Source organism: Manis javanica, chromosome 4 (genome assembly GCF_040802235.1).
Source record: "Manis javanica isolate MJ-LG chromosome 4, MJ_LKY, whole genome shotgun sequence".
In the NCBI taxonomy this organism is placed as follows: Eukaryota; Metazoa; Chordata; class Mammalia; order Pholidota; family Manidae; genus Manis; species Manis javanica.
Window position 1 is genome coordinate 86,111,177 of NC_133159.1, and position 21,945 is coordinate 86,133,121.

The 21,945-nt window shown below is 37.6% G+C and overlaps 1 protein-coding gene across 6 annotated transcripts in view; it reads left to right on the plus strand.

The window, feature by feature from the left end:
• Positions 1-21,945, plus strand: part of CDC14A (cell division cycle 14A) — a 190,772-nt gene that overhangs the window by 34,301 nt on the left and 134,526 nt on the right. For 2 of the 6 annotated variants that reach the window (XM_073234363.1, XM_037018699.2), the window contains exons 3-5: positions 6,092-6,167; positions 15,548-15,592; positions 21,509-21,601. In XM_073234363.1, the coding sequence (XP_073090464.1) occupies positions 6,092-6,167; positions 15,548-15,592; positions 21,509-21,601 (214 nt within the window). Of the gene's footprint in view, positions 1-6,091; positions 6,168-15,547; positions 15,593-19,523; positions 19,651-21,508; positions 21,602-21,945 lie in introns of those variants that run through there. The other 4 variants (XM_073234362.1, XM_037018691.2, XM_073234364.1 and 1 more) reach the window with 3 other exon arrangements.

The following is a 21,945-nucleotide window of genomic DNA, read 5'->3' on the forward strand; positions in this document are numbered from 1 at the left end:
GTTTCAAGAATTGACTTGTTCCAAAGAGGGAAGTCACAGAATTACTGACCCTGATGCCGGAAGTTTCCGATACCACCTGGTATGTTGTTTGGCTTTCAGGCCAAGTGGCAGTCCTCACCCATTCTACAGAAGCCTCCTGTGGCCTTGCCACTTGCCCTGATTAAGAGTGTACTGAGTGGGGGAGGCTGCCTCATACTTCCAGTGTTGTGTCCTAAAAACCTAGACAATGTACTGAAGGACAGGAGTGAGAGCTGATATTGGGGTTCTCTCCTTCCTTTGTGATCTCAGCCAGTGTCAGATTTTATGCAAGAATGCAAATAGTAAGGACATCAAGCTTCCTTTCTGTCTTTCTTTCTTACAAAGTCACTTCCTGGTCTGTGGGTTTGTTCTCCAGCTGTGCAGAAAGCATAGGGAGTTTCAGGGAGAAAGCTGTGAGGCTCTTCCCCTTCCCCGAGGAGACTCTGAGGGAAATGCTGTCTGTCCCCAGACCCAACGCACTGAGAGGGCAGAATGCATCAAGGGCAAGCAGCCCTTGAAGGACATTTGAACTGTTGAATGGGTTTGTCCAGTATCTAAAGCTAGAGTCCTAAACTCTCTAGACTCTATTATATACATATAATGGCTAGAAATGTGATATATGATATGATATGAAGTGATATGATACGATGTCTGGAAAGAATTTGAGAAGCTATCTAATTCAGCAGCTTCATTTGACAGATGAGGATGTGGAGTCCCAGAGAGGCTAAGCACCAGCCTGGAGGACATGAGTTCCATTTTGGAATTGGAACCCCTTGCGTCCTAGTGGTCTTTAGTTTGCCACCTGACCCTGTGTGACTGATGTGGAGCTGGGGAGTTTCTTAGATGTCATGTCTCTCTTCCTTGAAGTCAACATCAGTGTGACTGTGGTTGGGTGTGAGGACTTGAGCAAAAACTCAGACTGTACTTTCATCTTGGATTAGTGTTTGCTGAGCAACTGAGGACTTTTTGAAATTTGATCATTATGAGTTTCAGCCATGTTACAGGGACTTTATCACCTGACTGGAGAGGTGCTGATAATATGCTAATGATAGGGAGACTATTAGGTGGGGTGTCTGGTCCAGAGGGTTGCGCTGAGTAATTTCACCCAAATTTTACACATATACACACGTATATAATCTCACTGTGCTTTGAAGGATACTGCTGCTCAGTATTTCTCACACTGTAATAGTATGTTTGCTTGTCTGCTCTGCAGGCAGTGAGCTCCTTGTGGTCAGGGAGGGAATGGTGGTCTGCAGGCTTTGAGTGAGTGAATGAATGAATAGACAAAAACTGTTAGCTGTGCTGGCAAAAAACTGGAGAGTTGGCTTGCCTTATACTGATCTTACAGTATGTTTTAAAGCAGTTCCATTTTGTTTTGTATTCTCAGCACTCTTTGATTAATATGCTCACTGGTAGTGCTTTGCGCAGAGTAGGTAGACATAAATTTTGTTGAGTGGATGAGTACTGCTTGCATTATAGCTTGTCTTTTTGCTGAGGAGTTGAAAATTTTCAGATGAAACGTCTGTAAAATAAGGGACAACAGTGCTTTAAGCAATGATTCCCCAGAGAATGGGCCCATTTAAATTAGTTTGAACAACCAAACCCAAAATAATGATACATCATGAACTTCATAAATCTTGTGAGAAGAGCTAGACATGTTAGGTATAACAAAAAGGTTTTATGCCCAACTTCTATTTCCCTTCAAATCTGTAGGACCAGCATTCTGGGTAGTGGGTGACCCTGGTGAACGTTTGTTTTGGTCCTTGGGCTCCCATTTCTTTGTCTTTCCAGAAGGAGATGATCCTCCCTTCTCTTCCCCTCCTTACTTGCAGGACTTCAGTTATTTTAATTTCTTTGATTTTAGCTCTTTACTTACTGAATAAAAACAGATTTACTGATTTTTACTTAATTCATGAGTTTCATTCTGTTTATTGACCCATAATTTGCCAGCTTTACAAGAGGAAATTTACAGACAGATGAGAGAGATTCACTTGTTCATTCATTCATTCATTTTGAAGGGAAGCTGAAGCTACTCTGAAATAATAAGATAATATATCCATAGTTTTCTCTGCCCAAATGAGACCAGATCATCCTTCCTTCCCCTACACAAGAAAAAGTAGGGACTCTTGAGTGGCTGTGGTTCTGGAGGTTTCTTCCTGGAATTTGCCAGAGTGGAGAATACACTGCTCAGTGTCATTAACTTCAGGCGTAGGAGCCCACTCAGCCATCAGGTCTCTTTATTGTCTCTCTACAGGGCTTATCTCTGTCACGTCGCCTCCCTTTTTCACTGCCCCCATGTTGATGACCTTCCACTTCTCTTCTACCTTAGGCCTAAGTCTTTCATTCTCCTGCCTTGGTTACAAGTTGCCCAAGTACATATTTTATACTTTCTAGCACATATAGCTTATTTCAGTTGAGATAAATGGTTTTAGTATTATAATATTTCTCACTAGCTAATGCTCTGCCTTATAAATTTGTTTTCCAGTTTCCCCCACCTCTGGGGAGGAAGATTCTTACAAAGAAGCATGTCTTTGCTTACATGAAGACACCTTACAAAGAAGGTGTCTTCTTTATTCATGGCATTTTATTATACCAAAGTTAGCGATAATCCAGCATGGTGTGAGCAACTATGACCATTTAAAAAAAACTGATCTCAACATTTTCAGAGATTAGCTAGTATTTAGCTAGTTAGAAAGCAATATAATATATAAAACTATATGATTATAAGTACATGTGTAATTTTATAAATATGAGCATGAAAGGAAAGCATTGTATATAAAATGACCTTAACAGAATTTGTTGACTTTATATTTATCTGTGGTAATTCTGACTTTTGAAGGTCTGTTCTAAATTGCTTGTTTTGTGCAAAGTTCTGACTGAATTTTCTTAGTGTGACTTGAAGTCCATTCTAACTTTTGTGAAATATAAAAACTGGCCCATTAAGCTTCAAGGTATTGGGAGGGGGGTAAATCCCCTAGGTCAGAAAACTCTTGCTTTTCATCTCCCCTTCACTTGGTGCTCCAGCCAAGACAGAGGTGTGCCTGCTTCATCGCAGCTGTCTAATGCTCTTAGAGCAGCAAGTGTCTTTGAGGAACAGTAAAGCCGAGTGGCGGCTAGACCCTCTTCTAGTTTTCTGTCCTCCGTTCTAGGTCCCTAACTGGCTTTTTGGAAATATGACTCCTTGAACCAAAGGGGATAAGAATTACCAGCCCTAATCTCACTGTTGGAAATAATGTGGGTCCCTAAAGGAGAAGGGCATTGTCTTCAAACATTTTATCTGTACCGCATTCGTGCTACTTGACAATTTCTCTAGTATTTTCTAGTTGTTTTTGTTCTTTTTTTTACCTTTTCATTTGGATCGGTGTTATCTATTAGTGCAGAACATTTTCTGCAATGATGGGAATGGTCTATATTTGCATTGTCCAATTTGGTAGCCATTAGCTACATGTAGCTTTTGCGCACTTGAATAGGCTAGTATGATGGGAAAACTGGAATTTTAATTTAGCTTTTATGAATTTAAATTTAAATAGCCAAATGTGGCTAGTAGCTACCATGTTGGAGAGTACAGGCCAACTTAAAGATGAGGTCTGTATTTGATTTACTTTTTCCCGTGTTATTAGAATATACCACTTATTTTCCTGATATTTGGTGAAATGAGTGTGTTGGTTAATCATGTTGCTTCCAAAAGTACACATGGCTAAGCTGACTGTTTTGTTAGAAACTGTACAGCCTTGAGTTCAAAACTGAAGTTGGCTTGTAATGGTATGAACTGGGATTTGATGACTTGAATATTCTGTGCTTTCCTGAAGTTTGTTCGAAGTGAGTTTAATAAAGTGAAATGACCATAACTAAAAATTCCATATTCATCTTAAATTGTGCAAGTGTCAATATTCATGTTCAAGTAGAAACAAACAAGGTATATTAGTTGAGGGGGTTGCCACCAGTAACTCAAGGACAAGGAAATCTCTGTGATAGGAACAGGGCTGCCTTAATAAATGCTGATAGGTGCTAAATTGGATACTCTTTTCATTTTGGTTCTTTTGAGTGGATTCATGTTGACAGGTCTTAGACTGGTTGGTAATTAGGTACTATGTGCATGGTTCATTGTGGATTTGTGGGTGTTTTATTTATAGTTATAGGACAGCATCGCAGTGGGAACTTGAGAAATAAATGAAGAGTTCTTATTTCAAATCATTTTAAGTTTTCTTTTTTGGCAACTCTGTATTCTTATTTTCATGAAGCCTGTGTACAAGGACAGTTAATTTTGGTGTTACCTAGAATCTAAGTTCCAAAATACTTCTAATTTGCTCAGCATAGATCAAATATACAAGTCTAATATTCTTATGTAAGGCAAGTGGCTACTGGCAAATTTGATGTAGTGTAATGACATATCTATGATACTGTAATTTGGGTAGCAGAAAAAAATGTAATCAAATGACTCCCTCAAAACAAAGGTCTTTTGGGGGTCCAATTTTTGAAACTTGTTTATATTTAGTGAATTTATGGCCTAGTTGAAATTGAATTTGAGCATTAATAAGCAAAATACTCATACTGAAGACTCATTTGTTGAAGTTTTCTACTGTAAGAGGATATTCATCTAAGCATATAAGGTATAAGATACAGTCCCTGAGTGAGAGGTTGTACTGTAGTTGGGAAGGTAAGATCTACTCTTAAAAAGATAACTGACAGTATGAGATAGTATGTGTGGGGCCAAAAGGGGGCGGGAGGCTCGGTTGGCAACTTTTGGGAACTTAGAGTGGGCAGTGTTTCCTAAGAGTGATTGGAAAGACTCTTCAGTGAAGGTAAGGTTTGAACTGGCTTTTGTGGAAGCTTACAGAGGTGCAGAAAGAGAAAAAGAGGGCAGTTCAGGCAAGGAGAGTAATATGAGCAGACGTTTGACTTGAGAATATGCATGGAGTTTTTGAGAGTAAGGAATGGGCATGTTTGTCAGAATGAAGATTCTATATGGAACCTCTTAAGGAAGATTAGGTCATCCTGTAAGAGCGTAATGCGTAAGGCTGTGAGTGCTGGGCCAAGGAATTATTCTGAAGGGAGTAAGGAGCCGTTAAACATTTTTGAGTAGTGGGAGGATATGTGAGAAGTAAGATTTTATGAAGATTAATCTCTAGAGTGGAATACAGGATAATTGGGCAGGGGGAGGAGAAATTAAACAGCAAAAATGTGAGATGAAGAGGATCTGCACTTTTGTCCCAATGTAGGAATAGAAAAGGAAGGGATGACTTAGAATAGTATCTTATCTGATATATGATAATTAGATTAATATTTAGATGTTGTTCTATGGTACTAAGAGGTTTCATGCCTGAGTGACTGGGAGAAGCAAAATGTCTTTAGTCTGAAGAGCTGATTTAAGGAACTATGGGTTTGGTTTGAAGACATTCTGAGTCCTATGTGTTGGAAGGACCTGTAGATGTGAGGTCCAGCAGGTAAGATAGAAAACACTGATTCTGGGTGAAATACTTAAAAATCAAGTGTAGGAGCCATCTGTTTTCCATAGGGTTATCAGTTATATACATGGCAGCAGATGAGAGAGATCTGCAGATGAATGGCTATATACTGGAGGTGGAAGGAGATGGAGGGAGATGAGCCAGTGTGTCATAATACAGAAAAATTCAAAGAGAATGAAACTTCAAAAAGGCTGTTGGGCTTAGGATACATTGAAAATTGAGAGCAGTGTTTGAGTAGAATGGTTGGAATTGGAACCCAGAGTACATAAGCTTTGGGACTAAATAGGTGGTGAATAAAACTAAGATGTGAAGGTCACATAGTATATTATGCTCATGTTGGTTCTTTCATTGCCAGCTTTTCAATCCTTTTTCTTAATGTGCTGGCAGGAAGATATAAGGAGGTAGAACTTAAAACTGTCCTAATAGTTCGTGTTAAGAGGCAGGTTCTAGTAACTGGAGGGCATTACTAGGGTGAAACAATATACTGATCCTTATCCTGAAGATAATTGAAATTTGATTGCAACTTTCTTGAAAACAAAATTAGCATTGATATTACTGAAAATTACATTCCTACTAAATACTACCTTTTTTTTTAAAAAAAATCTCAGTTTCTATGCAGATTTTGGACCTCTGAACTTGGCAATGGTGTACAGATACTGCTGTAAACTAAACAAGAAACTAAAAGTGAGTATTATATTTTGGTATTAAAAATTTTAACTGTGAAATCTGACCAAAGAGATTGCTGTGCAAACACTATTTAGTTGGGTAATCTTTATCTTTGAAAATTTATCTGAGTAGTTAATGCAGAAGTTGAAATTGATTCTCCTTGTCTCCACAAAGGACATGTTAACCTCTTTCATTTTTCAGGGTGAACTGAAATGTGAGCTGAATGAAGTCATTGGAATAGTGATTTAAGAAAGAAGGCTCAAATCCTTTCAAGTTGTTGTTAATGAGTCTATCAAATTCCCTCCTAGGATGATTTTTCTGAAACCTTCAGGTCTCTTCTAGACACTGTTACCAGGTGATGAAGGGGCTTATCATTGCGTGGTGGGAGCTCTGGCGCAGAAGCCTTTTCTATTTGATCAAGACAGAAAATTTTGTGTATTTCTTGAATGCCATCTCTGTAGTTAACAGCCAAATGAGAGTGATGAACTAGCAGTGATAGAGAGCATAGACTTTACCTGATATAACAGAATTTGGGTCCAACATTTACTATTCATTTGTGTTTTTGATTTTACATATGGCTTTTCTCTCTCTCAAACTCTAAGCATACGTGAGGAAAACTGACATCTGTACTCCTAGAAAAAAATAGAAAAAAATCTGCATCTTTTTCTTCCAGTTTTCAAAAAGAGGATATGAAATATAATGTTTCAGTTTGGAAGGTGAAATGCTGCACAGCATGCTTTTAAGTATAATGATAAATTATAGTGGTTGGGTAGTTTATTCTTTCTGCTGGGTAAAATGTTATTGGTATGACAGTGCAGTGGCTAGCTATAGAACTGTCACAGTAGGCCTTTATTATGTTTAGATACATTCCCTCTCTACCCATTTTGTTGAGCATTTTTATCATAAATGGATATTGAATTTTGTCAAATGCTTTTTCTGTATAGAGATGATTATGTAATTTTTATCTTTCATTTTGTTAATGTGATTTATCACACTGATTGATTTGTGGATGTTGACCCATCCTTTCATTCCCCTGGAATAAATCCCACTTAACTGTGGTGTATGATTCTTTCCATGTATTGTTGGATTTGATTTGCTAACATTTTGTTGAGGATTTTTACATCAATGATCATTAGTGATATTGGCCCATAATTTTCTCTTTTGTGGTGTCCTTGTCTGGTTTTGGTATTAGGTCTTGCTGGCCTCATAAAATATGTTTAGAAGCTTTCCTTCCTTTTCAATTTTTTGGGAAAATTTAAGAAGGCTAGGTATTAAAACATTTTTGAATATTTGGTAGAATTTTCCAGTGAAGCCATCTGTTCTGGCCTTTTGTTTGTTGGGGAGTTGGGGGGAAGGTTTGATTACTGTTTAAATCCACTTAATAGTTGATCTGTTCAGATTTTCTGTTTCTTCATGACTCTGTCTTGGAAAATTGTGTTTCTAGGAATTTATCGATTTCTCCAACTCCAAGTAGTCCAGCTTTTTGGCATTTTATAATTATCTCCTATGATCCCTTGTATTTCTCTGGTATCATTTGTAACTTCTCTTTCACTTCTGATTTTATTATTCTCTTTTTCTTGGTTAGTTTAGCTAAGAGTTTGTCAATTTTGTTTGTCTTGAAAAGATCAGTTCTGAGTTGCACGAATCTTTTCTATTGTCTTTTTAGTCCCTGTTTTATATATTTATTTGCAATTTTTATTTTCTAAATTTTGGTATTATTAATATACAGTTATACAAGCAACATTGTGGTTACTAGATTCCCCCTATTATCAAGTCCCCACCACATACCCCATTACAGTCACTGTCCATCAGTGTTTAGTAAGGTGCTATAGAATCACTACTTGTCTTCTCTGTGCTATACTGCCTCTCCTGTTCCCACCCTCTACATTATGTGTGCTAATCGTAATGACCCATTTTCCCCTTATCCCTCCCTTCCCACCCATCCTCCGCAGTCCCTTTCCTTTTGGTAACTGTTAGTTCATTCTTGGGTTCTGTGAGTCTGCTGTTGTTTTGTTCCTTCAGTTTTTTCTTTGTTCTTACTCCACAGATGAGTGAAATCATTTGGAACTTGTCTTTCTCCACCTGGCTTATTTCACTGAGCATAAAGCCCTCTAGCTCCATCCATGTTGTTGCAAATGGTAGGATTTGTTTTCTTCTTATGGCTGAATAATATTCCATTGTGTATATGTACCACATCTTCTTTATCCATATCTACTGATGGACACTTAGGTTGCTTCCATTTCTTGGCTGTTGTAAATAGTGCTGCGATAAACATAGGGGTGCATCTGTCTTTTTCAAACTTGGCTGCTGCATTCTTAGGGTAAATTCCTAGAAGTGGAATTCCTGGGTCAAATGGTATTTCTATTTTGAGCATTTTGAGGAACCTCCATACTGCTTTCCACAATGGTTGAACGAATTTACATTCCCACCAGCAGTATAGGAGGGTTCCCCTTTCTCCACAACCTCACCAACATTTGTTATTGTTTGTCTTTTGGATGGTAGCCATCCTTACTGGTGTGAGGTGATATCTCATTGTGGTTTTAATTTGCATTTCTCTGATAACTAGCGATGTGGAGCATCTTTTCATGTGTCTGCTGGCCATCTGAATTTCTTCTTTGAAGAACTGTCTGCTCAGCTCCTCTGCCCATTTTTTAATTGGATTATTTGCTTTTTGTTTGTTGAGGTATGTGAGCTCTTTGTATAGTTTGGATGTCAACCCCTTATTGGATATGTCATTTATGAATATATTCTCCCATACTATAGGATGCCTTTTCTGATGGTGTCCTTTGATGTACAGAAGCTTTTTAGTTTGATATAGTCCTACTTGTTCATTTTTGCTTTTGTTTCCCTTGCCCGTGGAGATAGATTCATGAAGAAGTTGTTCATGTTTATATTCAAGAGAGTTTTGCCTATGTTTTCTTCTAAGAGTTTTGTGGTTTCATTACTTACATTTAGGTCTTTGATCCATTTCGAGTTTACTTTTATGTATGGAGTTAGATAGTAGTCCAGTTTCATTCTCTTACATGTAGCTGTCCAATTTTGCCAATACCAGCTGTTGAAGAGGCTTTCATTTCCCCATTGTATGTCCATGGTTCCTTTATCATATATTAATTGACCATATATGTGTGGGTTTATGTCAGGGCTCTCTAGTCTGTTCCATTGGTCTATGGGTCTGTTCTTATGCCAGTATCAAATTGTTTTGATTACTGTGGCTTTGTAGTAGAGCTTTAAGTTGGGAAGTAAGGTTCCCCCATGCTTTATTCTTTCTTCTTAGGACTGCTTTGGCTATTCAGGGTCTTTTGTGGTTCCATATGAATTTTAGAACTATTTGTTCCAGTTCATTGAAGAATGCTGTTGGTATTTTGATAGGGATTGCATTGAATCTGTAAATTGCTTTAGGCAGGATGACCATTTTGACAATATTAATTCTTCCTAGCCAAGAACATGGAATGAATTTCCATTTATTAGTGTCCTCTTTAATTTCTCTTAAGAGTGTCTTGTAGTTTTCAGGGTATAGGTCTTTCACTTCCTTGGTTAGGTTTATTCCTAGGTATTTTACTCTTTTTGATGCAATCGTGAATGGAATTGTTTTCCTGATTTCTCTTTCTGCTAGTTCATCATTAATGTATAGGAATGCAACAGATTTCTGTGTATTAATTTTATATCCTGCAACTTTGATGAATTCAGATATTAGATCTAGTAGTTTTAGAGTGGATTCTTTAGGGTTTTTTATGTACAATGTTATGTCATCTGCAAACAGTGACAGTTTGGCTTCTTCCGTACCAATCTGGATGCCTTTTATTTCTTTGTGTTGTCTGATTGCCATGGCTAGACCTCTAGTATTATGTTGAATAAAAGCAGGAGAGTGGGCATCCTTGTCTTGTTCCCAATTTTAGGGGAAAAGCTTTCAGCTTCTCGCTGTTAATATATCATTTATGTTTGCTCTGATCTTTATTATATTTCTTTCTTTCTGCTTATTTTGGGCTTTGTTCTTCTTTTTCCAGTTCATTTAATTGTAAAGTTAGGTTTATTTGAGATTTTTCTTGTTTCTTGAGATGACCTGTATGGCCATGCACTTCCCTCTTAGAATCTCTTTTGCTGCATACAGTAGATGTTTATATATCATATTTCTGTTTTCATTTACTTCTAGGTATTTTTTGATTTCTCCTTTGATTTATTTGATGACCCGTTGGTTATTCAGTAACGTATTGTTTAGACTACATGATGTGTGGTTTTTCTTGTTTTCTTCTTGTGATTTCTAGTTTCATACCATTACTGTCAGAAAGATGCTTTATAGGATATCTGCTGATAGCCTTATGGAGTTCCCCTTGCATGTATGTAGCAAGTTGTTTTTGTGTTTTGCTTTTGGAATCTGTCTTTATTTTTTACTTTTACTATGTTAATTAAAATGTATTTTGGTGTGGATCTCTCTGGGTTCATCTTGTTTGGAGCTTTTTGGGATTCTTGGACCTGGATGTCTGATTCCTTCCCCAGATTTGGAAAGTTTTTGGCCATTATTTCTTCAAATAACTTTTCTGTGCCCTCCCTACCATTTCTCCTGGGATTCCTGTAATGTGAATGTTATTCTGCATGATTTCTCAAAGGTCCTTTAAGTTATCTTATCACTGTTCTTTATTTTTTTTCATATTGCTGTTCTGTCTGGGTGAGTGCCATTGCACCATCTTCCTCCTTGCTGATTCATTCTTCTCCATCCTGTCTGTGCTTGAACCCCACTAATGTATTTTTCAGTTGAGTCATAACCTCTGTTTGGTAATTTCTTATATTTTCTGTGTCTTTTGAATTTCTCATTGTGTTCATCCTTTCTTCTCCTACGTTTCGTGAGCATGTCTATGATCATTATTTTGAACACTATCAGGTAGATTGTTTATGTCTGTTTTATCTAGTTCTTTTTTGTGTTTTTGTCTTGTTCTTTTGTTTGGAACACATTCCTTTGTCTCCTTATTTTGCCTAACTCTCTGTGTTTGTTTCTATGTAAGCAGCTACCTCCTCCAGTCTTAAAGGAGTGGCCTTATGGAAGAGATGTCTTGTGGGGCCCAGAAGCCCAATTGCCCTTGGTCACCAGAGCCTGGCACTCGAGCGGTGTCCCCCATGTGGGCTGTGTGTGTTCTCTTGTTTGGCAGGACATGGCTATGGCACATTGGTGGGTGGGCTCTCAGTGGGCTCTCATCCACTTGCATGAGCAGGTAAGTGGGAGAATTCCAAAGTGGCACCTGTCAGCATTGGTATAAGTCAGGCCAACTGAGATTGCAAAAATTGCACCTGCCAGTGTCACAGTCCCTGGGGAGAGTTCCTAATGTTTCCTGCTTTCTTGTGAGATGCTTTAAGATTAGTAAATAGGTGTCCCTTACCTGTGATCCATGTGCTTTTCAAATTGGTGTTTTGTGCTGGTTTCTGGGTTGATTTGAGTCTGTGCACAAGCTTTTAAGAGTGGGTTTTCCATTCCCTACAGCTTCATAGTTTTCTTGAATGCCATCCCATTGCCTTTCAGAGCCGGGTGTTTTGGGGGCTTGTCTCTCCTGTGCAGTCTAAGGGTTGAGATGCCTGATTTGAGGCTCAAATTCTTCACTTCTCAGGGAAAAATATCCTTTCCATTTATGACTCGTCATGGCTGGGGTGTGATTTTATGTCTGGTAAGTCCATATCTCTGGTTCACTTTCCTGCCTCAATACTGTCTTTTTATACCTTGTTGTGGAAGCTCTGTTCATTCCGATTTTCAGGTCCCTTTTAGAGGGAATTATTCCATGTGTCGTTGTAGACTTATTGTGTGTGTGTGGGATCAGCTCAGGATCTTGTTATGCCTACATCTTGAACCCAAATCTCTGAACTTGTTTTGATTTGTTTTCATTTACAAAGCTTTCTTTCAACATTACAAAAGTGGTCTTTTGGTTCATTTCAGTGATCAGCAAATTGATAGATGCCTGGAATGACATTTTTAGCTTCAGTACAATTAGTAGGTACCCTGTTTCTTGCTGAAGGAATGTTGCCTCCCTTATTTTCTCAAATGGTTATCTCGAAGCATACCAAGTAGAATTCTCTATATTAGGAGAAAAAAACTGGCTTTACCAATTCAAAGCTGCAATTGCTTCAGCCTTGTGGAATCTCAATTTCTTCAGTTGTAAAATAGGGATTATAGAGCTCTCACAGAGGTGAGGTGGTTAGGATTATATTGGAAAGTACATGGAAGAGTTTGTAAATCTTGAAGTCCTATACAGAACAAAGTTACTAATGTAACATTCATGAATTCTGATCGAAAATACAATAAAGACAGTTCTTCAGTAAAGTTTATAAACATCTTCTCAACTCCATAGCTATCATTTTGATATGAGAAAGCTGTTCGATAAAATTTTAGGAATATAAATGACCATTTTGTCCAGCCCCCTGATTTTATTGGTACAGAAAGGGAGGCCCAGGAGAGGCATGTGACTTGCTCTAGGCTGCAAGGTAAAGTCACTGCTAGACTTCAAGGCTTGTGATTGAACATGAATAACAACTGCAGCTTCTGATTTATAATCTTCCCGTGCTCACTCACAGCGCTGTGCCAACCAACTCCCACGTCGTTATGCCATCGTGGCCTCAAGGCCCCTCTGCCGCTTTTGCTCATGACTCTTACTGCCACGCTGGTTGCTTTGCTTCCAGGAATGCAGACTTCAGGCCTTTGAATGTACCCTTCTTGTTACCTCCCACATTCTTTCTCTCTCACCCTCATGTAATCTCCTGACTTTCATTTTCCTAGTCCCTTAGTCATGGGCTCCCTGCTGATGCCTCTTGTCTGCAACCCATAGATTCATTTTGGTGAGACCTTTGGGCTCCTTGCTTCCATGCCTTTTGTTTTGCTCACCTTGACAACTTCTGCCCTTGGGATCTTTCCCTGGGGATGATTTAATGCCCTCACTTACTGACTGACTGAAGACTGCAGCACCCCTGCCTCTCTCAGCCTTGCACTTTACCCTGAGCCATAAGAACTGCTCCACATAATTGCTTGTTACGCCCAGTTTGACTTGAGTGCCCTTTATCTCTTGATAACTCCTCAGTCTTTATGACCATGTTCAATCACCACCGCTTCTAGGAAGCATCTCTTTGACCTTCTGGGTAAGGTTGAAAGTTGCCTCCCTTGTTTTCCCAAAATTCTCTGTGCAAATCGCCATTATTGATGAATTATAATTGCCTGTTTGCATCTGTCTTTCTCAACTAGACTCACTAGACTATGAGTTCCTTGAAGGTGAAGACATGTCATGTAATTTTGTGTCCCTAGTGGCTAGTACAAGGCCACCAAATTCAAGGAAACTTCTCTTGACCTTATCATGATCCCCTTCACTCACAAGTCATCCTGTTTTATCCTTTGCCTCTAGAGCTTTCAGAATAGCCTGCCATCAGTGTGTGTACATCCTTGCTACGCAGTGATTTCTTTATCCTCTGCTATCTCACTTTTGCCTTCCTTAATGTACTGAAAGTGCTCTAGTGACATCTTAAAACCTGAATCCGATGGCATTTACTAGGTTCTCAAACTCCTTTACTTCTCTGAATAATTTGGCACTATTTTAATGAATAGCTTCTTAGACTCTTCTCCTGTGAGCTTTCCTAACTCTTTTAGGCACATTTCATTTTCTATTTTGGAAATTTTTGTTTTTTCCAATACAGCTTTTATGACTTTCCCCCCTTTATTTGATGCCTTATATAGATAGGTAATATTTTGCAGTGCATTCTATTCTAAACCATAATTTCTCATTATCAGATGTCCAAAGTATTTTTTCAAGTTGATTATCTGAGGTGGTGATTGATTGTTTTTTTGTGCATGTGTCACTATGCATTCTGTTCCCAATGGCCTGCATTTTAATTATGTTGATTACAATGAGAAATTATCCATCAAACAGCTGCTTAGATTAAAAACCAAAGCCAGAAACTACTATCACTGATAAAAAACTTGTTCTTTATTTTAAACTATACTTTTAGTGTAAGTACTAAGAGCTCTGCAGGACTAGGCTGCAACTTGCTGTCTCTGGTCAGTAGTTACTGTACTGAGGGAAACAGTCAAAAGAAGGGAGACTTACTGAAGTGAGAATAATTTGTAAAACTGTGCATGTTACTTGCTGTGAAATGTCATCAATGATCAATAAGCTTGGACCAGGAATTTTTGTCTGGTATTTTCAGAGATACAAAAAAACTCCTGAAGTTATATGTAAAATTGTGTATATATTTACATTTTTCTTCTGAGAGGATTCATAACTTTTCAACAGGTTTCCAAAGGTATTCTTGGCACAGAGAATGCTAACAATGCTGGGTAGAGTTTCAGGGAATCTAAAAAAGAAGTCTGCACTAACAGAAGACCAAGTAGTGTTATTTTAAAAAGCAGAGTACCTTCTTCAAACTCAGTCATTTAAGAAAATCTTTCAATTTCTTGTTCAATAATCTGAAAGTATTACAAACATGATATAACTGAACCAGCTTTTTCTATGATAGTCAATATGTTTTTAATCATTGATTTCACTTTTCCTCAGAGAAAAGTAAAACCCCAGCCTAGGGAAAAAAATCTCAGCACTTCACCCTAAAAAGGGGACATTTTCTAGGGCAGCGATTTTTTAAAATATGTTTTATGAATCAGTAAGGCAATTATGGTAATCTTGAGGACTAGTTTAAAAAGGTTTAAAAGAATGTTGACAGAAATGTGATTTTAGATGTACAAAACATTCTGCCCTTTCAGAGTGAAAGGAGAAGAGGGAGTTGGCATGGTGAAATAGACTATTGTATTAAAGCACTGAAAGTACCTGGCAGATGGTGGGGGCTCAGGGAATGTCCCGGTTGCTGAATGAATCAGTGCGGTAATCCTATCTGGTAACCAGGCACCTGCCACTGTATCAGGTGGTTGTACACAAGAACTCTTTTGATGTGAGAATCAGACCACCCTCTTATTACAACTATAAAAACATGTTGAGATTTCTTCATGAGGTTATCTTCTGTTTCAGGTTCATGGGCTTTGTGAGCAATAAAACAAGCTATGTTCTGGAGATAGTTTATATAATTTAAAAGACTATCAGGGAGTCTAAAATGTGTTAGTTCACATGGGAGTGAGTGTACTAGAGTTTGGAAGGCATGGGGCCCTGAGGCCCATTCAGAAATCCTCAGGCAAGAAGAACCCCTTTTTTAGAGAATCCCCAAATGCCATCAACTAGATTATCAGTGTGATCAAATAATCTTTATGAGCAGTTTTCTTTGACCTTTTGATGTCCATTTTAATCTGCTGTGCCATTTCATTAATGAGACATACTGGGGTTGAAATAAAATGGAGCATACAGTGATACCCCTTTCTTTTTAAAGGAACTGTTCAACCTATTTTATTTAAGCTCTAAATAAAAACATAAACCATATTTTGTTTTGTACAGCCAAAGAAAATTTTCAAGAATATCCCTTTCCTGGGAAAGTTGGAGGTAAAACATGTAGAGGGTCGTTGGCTGCTCACAGGAAGACCTGTCCATTTTATTGCTTTTGCAATGAGATGATCACTGATTGCTTTGGAGATGTTGATTGCTACGGCCATTACTGGGCTAGCTTAGTCACCTGAAAGAGAATGACGCCTTGGTCCCTGTGGTCCCTGTGCTGTAATCTACTTAATCTGACCACCATCATGGGCAGAGCTTGCTTGTTTAGGGATGTGCATGGACTCTGTTTTTTTATTAAAGAGTGTATTGTCCAGGCTGCACTAATGTCTTCCTGAGCTCAGTCAGGTTGAGACACACAGCTTAGTTAAACATGGTGTTCTAATCAAATGACTTGAGGAGTTTACTTTGAAGCATGGCAAACAACTTTATTGAAAGGCTGCTAAAAAATCTGTTACTGTAAATTGGCCATAAACTTTTGTTTTGACTTTGAGCATAATTGCATTACCTTTTTCTTTTGAATGGTTAAGTAGTTTGGGGTCTTCTGATCTAAGCTGAGCAAAAAAGTGCATGATTTGTGTCACCATAATCCAAGGATAGCCTGAGCCGTTTGTGATTTGTGGAGTATGTCATGCTTTCCTGTCTCTCTGAGTTCCTGTGGCTTGCTCTTCACAAGGAGTGATCCCAGTAGAGTGCAACCCTTCACATAGCTTTTCCTGAAATAGAAAATGTTGGTCTGGGTCAATACCTTCATCTTAATTTGTATTGTTCAATCATAGCAGTCTTCGCACTTTGGTTTACAAGAAACACTAAACATTTATGTGCTGTATTACACATTTGTCATGATATACATAAGAATGGTACAACTTTTGACTCTCACTTAGGTAAATAATACAGGTGTGGAATTTTTTATAGGTTTGCTTATGTTAATCGATAGATAATCCTAAATCCTATTTTTATCTACTATTTTTTACCTTGGTAAATGAAACAATTATTGTCCCTGTAATTAAGATCATTCCATTGGTCCTTGCTGTGCTATGAATGCATTCCTTGGTAGTTATTCTCTTTCATTTGTAATAAGCTGTGACCATTATTTCCCCCTTGATTAGCATCAAATATTCATGAGACTGTGAGCGGTTATGAGGCAGCCTGGGGTTCCACCCCCTTTATTGCCACATTACTCAGCACTGTGTTTGCCACACACAGCTGCTTACTTCATGCTGATAGAACCAATAGAACTTTCTTCAGCCACAATATCCCTGCACCCAGGTCAACAAACTAACTGCCTGTTTTTTGCTATTTTCATGTTGCCACAGACATGATTTTTTTGGATATGGATGCTTTAAAAAATTTTTGCATTCATGGTTACCATCTGTAATTTTTGTATATATTCTGGATTTTTGTTTTCTTTTAAATATTGCAGTATCTGATTATTGGCCCTGATTCCTGTATGGGAGCAGCAAGTTGGAACTAGGTCTGCTTTGGATAAGGCATGCTTTTCTAGTGTGCCAACTGATCACTTCGAATTCTTGGCTCCTGAGAGCACCTGAATTTGGACTCTGAAATAATGCCATTTAAGGCAGCTTAGTTAGTGGCTTATTAAAGGAAATTTTTCCTAAGAGGTTATCATCTGGAATGTAAGAATTCATAAACTGTAACAAAGTTTTCTGAGAAATCTAGCATGTTATCTTTTATAACATGTTTTAAAAAGGTGTATGGCATGATTTGGAGTTCCTAAGAGAATTAAGTGTCTTTTGGGGCCACTTGACCACATGGATAGTGTTTTAGGATCCATATAGAACATTTTCAGGGGCAGGGCCAGTCACATCTTATGCAGCTCTTCTCCAGAATTTAGCAATATCTTGGGGTAGTGGATTTCATTGTGTGGTCCCCAACCAGCAGCGTCTGCATTACCGAGGCACTTGCTAGAAATGCAGATTCTCTGGCCCTGCCCCACTGACTCAGAAACTCTGTGGGCAGGGCCCAGTCATCTCTACTGTAATAGGCCCTCCAGGTAACTCAGAACCAGTCTGTTAAAAGCATTAAATGTAATACAATAATATAGTAATGAAATATAATTTAGGTTGATGTTTAGTTTATTTTTGACAAGTTTTAATTTAACCCGAGACTTATTTAAATTTTGAACCATGAAACTTGTGGCCTTATAATTGAGATTTACACAAATTTTCAAGCTCAGGGAGATATTTCTGAATTTCTCCAGTCTCTGTGCTTGGTGAGAGAATTCAACTGTCTATGATCTGACCTAGGAAATTTTGGCCTTGTATGGTAAGCCAGGCCCTCTCTGGCTCCTGGATTTTATTCTCTTGGTAAAAGAGAGGCACAGCATGCTCATTATATTTCAGCTCCCCACCAGGACTTCTGTTTTTGGAGACATTCTGTGTTTGGTCCACCTGGACCCCTCTGGCCCTGTTCTTTTTAGCTTTGGGAAGTGATGGAATATAGCAGGTGACCAATAAATGTTAGCTGTTGTTGCTGTTATTAGAGAGGGCTGCCTATGCCCGCTTAGGATAAGAAGGTTTAGAAGACTATATACTCAAGTTTCTAGATAGAAATCTACAATACAATGTGGATAGTGGCCACTGGTTATAATTTATAATGGGTCATGTGTAGCTTTCCTACAGAGCAGGCAAATAGTTCAGAGGTTTTAGTGTTCCTTCTGTGACAATCTACCTTTTTATTTAAGACTATATGAGTTTGTTTTACCAATTTCTAACTCTACATTGCTGTTGTACACAGTGTTGCAATCTATGAACTTCTCACATAAAGCCAAAAGAATCAGTACTAGAGCAGATAGGTCCCTGAAAGCCATAGGTGATGGTACCGCTTTGTAATTCCTCCCCTTGAAGGGCCTTGTCAGCATCCCAGACCACAGCCTCCCAGGCCAAGGTACAAGAGAGGCAGCTGTCCAGTTTGGAGGCATAAAGTTCTCCTGGCATTTGGGCAGAATGTGAGAAAATATTTACTGGGTTTATTATGAAATAGAGATTGAAAGATTTTGAAGGATGAGCCACAAGTTCCTCTAAAGGTACTTCAGTCATCAGTGTCTCCAGCAGATAGGATCGGTTCTTCTAGGGTGCTTTGATATGTACTAGGTAGTGTTTTTTTTTTTTTAAAGAGAGGGAAATGTTTGATATTTAAAAGTAGAAAGCAAAGAGTTTGTGTATATCACCCCAATCATAAAAAGCATCAGCTAAACAACTGGCAAAATTTTTTGTTATCCCAGAAATTTTTCATTTCAGTAACAGGATATTTCCACGGGCACTGCTGGTGTAAGACTGCGGCAGGGTGACCCACAGAGAGAGGCCTGCCTGTGACAAGGAGGGAAATTAGGACAAGGCCAGGAATATATAAGATTTTTCTCTGTTGTTATTCACTTTGAATTAGTTTTGATTCCTTGAGTGGAGAGCTCAACTCTGTGATCTGACCTAGGAGCTATTGGCCAGGCCTCACTAAGCAGAAGATCATTTCCTGACTCTAGTGTTTCTGAGACTTAACTGAGAAAAACTCTTGAATTCCAAAAACACCTAAGCAAGGTAAACATTAGGAGTCTTAAAAATTTTTCTAAAAGTCAGATGGAAAATTCTCATTAGAAAAAATCAGTTATTACAATAGACAACATGGTGAGTATAGTTAGTAATACTGTATTGTAAGAAAGTAAGTCTTTAGAAGTTGTTATCACAAGAAAAAACTTTTTGCAATTATGTGTTGTGATAGATGTTTAAAAATGTCAGTTATGTTTTCATCCAGCTTTTAAGAGGAGATGATTGAAAACAGAGTTTTTAGATAGATTTTCTTAATATTCTTTATCTGACATAATTTCTGAAGGCTTGCAAAATTCAAAAAATTCTTCAAAAGTCCTTAAAACTTTTAATTTCTCTATCTTTACTTAAAAAAATAGGTATATCTTGAAAAGATAGTTCCCTTTAGAACTCTGTCCTTCAATTCATGGTTCTTGTTGCAGGATGGGTCTCTCCAGTCCATATACTTTACAATTAGAAAAGCAAAAAACAAGCAAATGCAAAGAATTCAAAAACAAACAAAAAGACTATTGATGATGAAAGAACAGCAACATGAGTTTGTCACTTTTGGTGAGATTTGTAAATAAATTTAATTTCACTTTATTAAGTAATAGTAATAGTTTCTTATGAAACCTAAATTCTTAGTAGAAAAGGTCATCAAAACAGATAATCTACACTTCAAGACAGATTGTTGATGTATTCTTACCCACAGGTGTTGTAAGGAACCAGGACATGTAAATAGTGGGAGGCTGTGAACCCGAAGAGCCGAGACCTATGTTCAGTCTAGCTGCTGTTTATGGGGGGGCCTGGCCTGTATAAGGCAGTCTTTAGTGTTTAAGATTCAGGGACCATAAAAGATGCTTAGGTCTTAAGAGCCTTGACTAGCCTTTCAGTAAATTAACATAACTTATTGATGCAGAACATAAGTGGTGAAAACAAACAAACAATAAAAATTAAAAAAGGGAATGTCCAGCAGACAGTAGTTCCAAATTTAGAAAGCAAGGAGACAGGTGTTATTTGATTATAGCAACCTTGAAGTCTTTCGATAAGCATATTAACTCAGTGAACTAAATTGAATAAAATGAACTTTTAAAAACATTATTTTACTAGGCTATTTTAGCAAGCCTGTCTGGAACTTAAGACTTTGGTAATAAGAGACCCTCTTTGAGGCAAACACTTACTTTTAAAGTTCAAATTAAAAGAGCAATCCTATTTTCACAACACGATTCTTGGTTATCAAAGAGACATGTGACTTGGGGTGGTGAGGGTTTCCAGGCTCATTGCTAGGATCCATATAGCTATACTTTTTTTGTGGTTCCATATTAAAGCCACAGTGTTGTAATTTTATCTTAGAATGGACTTCAGAGTTGGAAGAGTTTCTTTTCCTTGTAGAGAAGAGCAGGGTAGAGACAGATATAGCAGAGCTCTGTTACATTTTTAAAGGGGCTCTAAAAGCAGGTATTCTGGGTGGTGTGATCAATGTGTAAGGCATAAAAAGCTGCACTTATAGGAAGTCTGAATTTAGAGACAAATATTAAAAGGTACTTATATGTCTGTTTTGAAACCATTTGTCAAAATACTGTAATTGAACTGTGAGGAAATAAAGTAGATTTCATCGAGTTGCATCAGTGCTTTCATTGTTTTATGTTTGAGTTTTGATTAATATTTTGATTTCATTTTAACAGATTTTTTTAATTGTACACTATGTTTCATGTTCAGCATGTATATAACATCCCTTTTTGCTTACTTTGGATTTAGTTGAATACTTGAGCATGCAGCATATATTGCCTGACATATAGCAGGTGAATTTAATATATGACTATTGTATTAAGATGTTTGCTGATATAATTCTTTTGATGGTTTGTCTTTTTCCATTAACCATTCATTTTCAGATGATTGAAAGGGGATTTTAATAGAACATTATAGAAAAATATTAATATTAGTGCTATAGTTAATAGGCATTTAACAGTTTTGGAGATGAAGACAGACTGATTGGCACATTTAAAAACAAGCTCTTATAATATGAAAAGTGTAAGTTTTCTGGGAACTGGGTATGGGATATAGGGAATGAGAAAAGATAAGTAGACTTTACATATAAGATCAAGAGTAAATTTTTAAAAATGGTTCCTGCTAACAAAGATGCCAATAATTATTTAACACTATATTTGTCTCCTTTCTTGGAGAGAAACATATTAGTTATATTTTTAATTCTTATATACTGATTGGGCTGCAAAAAGTCTGAGCTTTTGGGGCCATAAAAAAGTCACTCTTCACCCTCAAATGCTTATGTACAATTGCCAAAGAAATTAAAGTTGAAAGTTGTTAAATTTCACTGGTTGTGATGTATCTTTGAAAGTTAAGAGATGATGTTTTCTGTGTATTTCAACATTGTCTCTATGGTTACCCTTTTTTTATTCCCTCTTTCTAGTCATATAGTCTCTCAAGAAAGAAAATAGTGCACTATACCTGTTTTGATCAACGGAAAAGAGCAAATGCAGCGTTTTTGATAGGTGCTTATGCTGTAAGTATTTTTTTTTCATTATTTTCTGTAATCAGGCCAATGGAATGCTAATCCTGTCAGATAAAATCCAGGCCCCTTTTTCAGTGGAGAGGGGAGATGGTGAATAGTATGACCAGCTAGGGAATTGATCTGGAATGGAGTGTGTACTAGTTTTGATAGGCTGTTTACTCTTAGAGTTATTTTCTAGTAACTAATGAGAGAATCTTGGACCCACAGTATGTATTTTGGATTGAACAGTTGTATAGATATATTAAGAAAAAGAATGCCCAGAAAGACTATTTCTAGGAAAAAACCCACATATAACATTGTGGAAGATTTTCACAGGCTGTCAAGGTGTTCTTTTT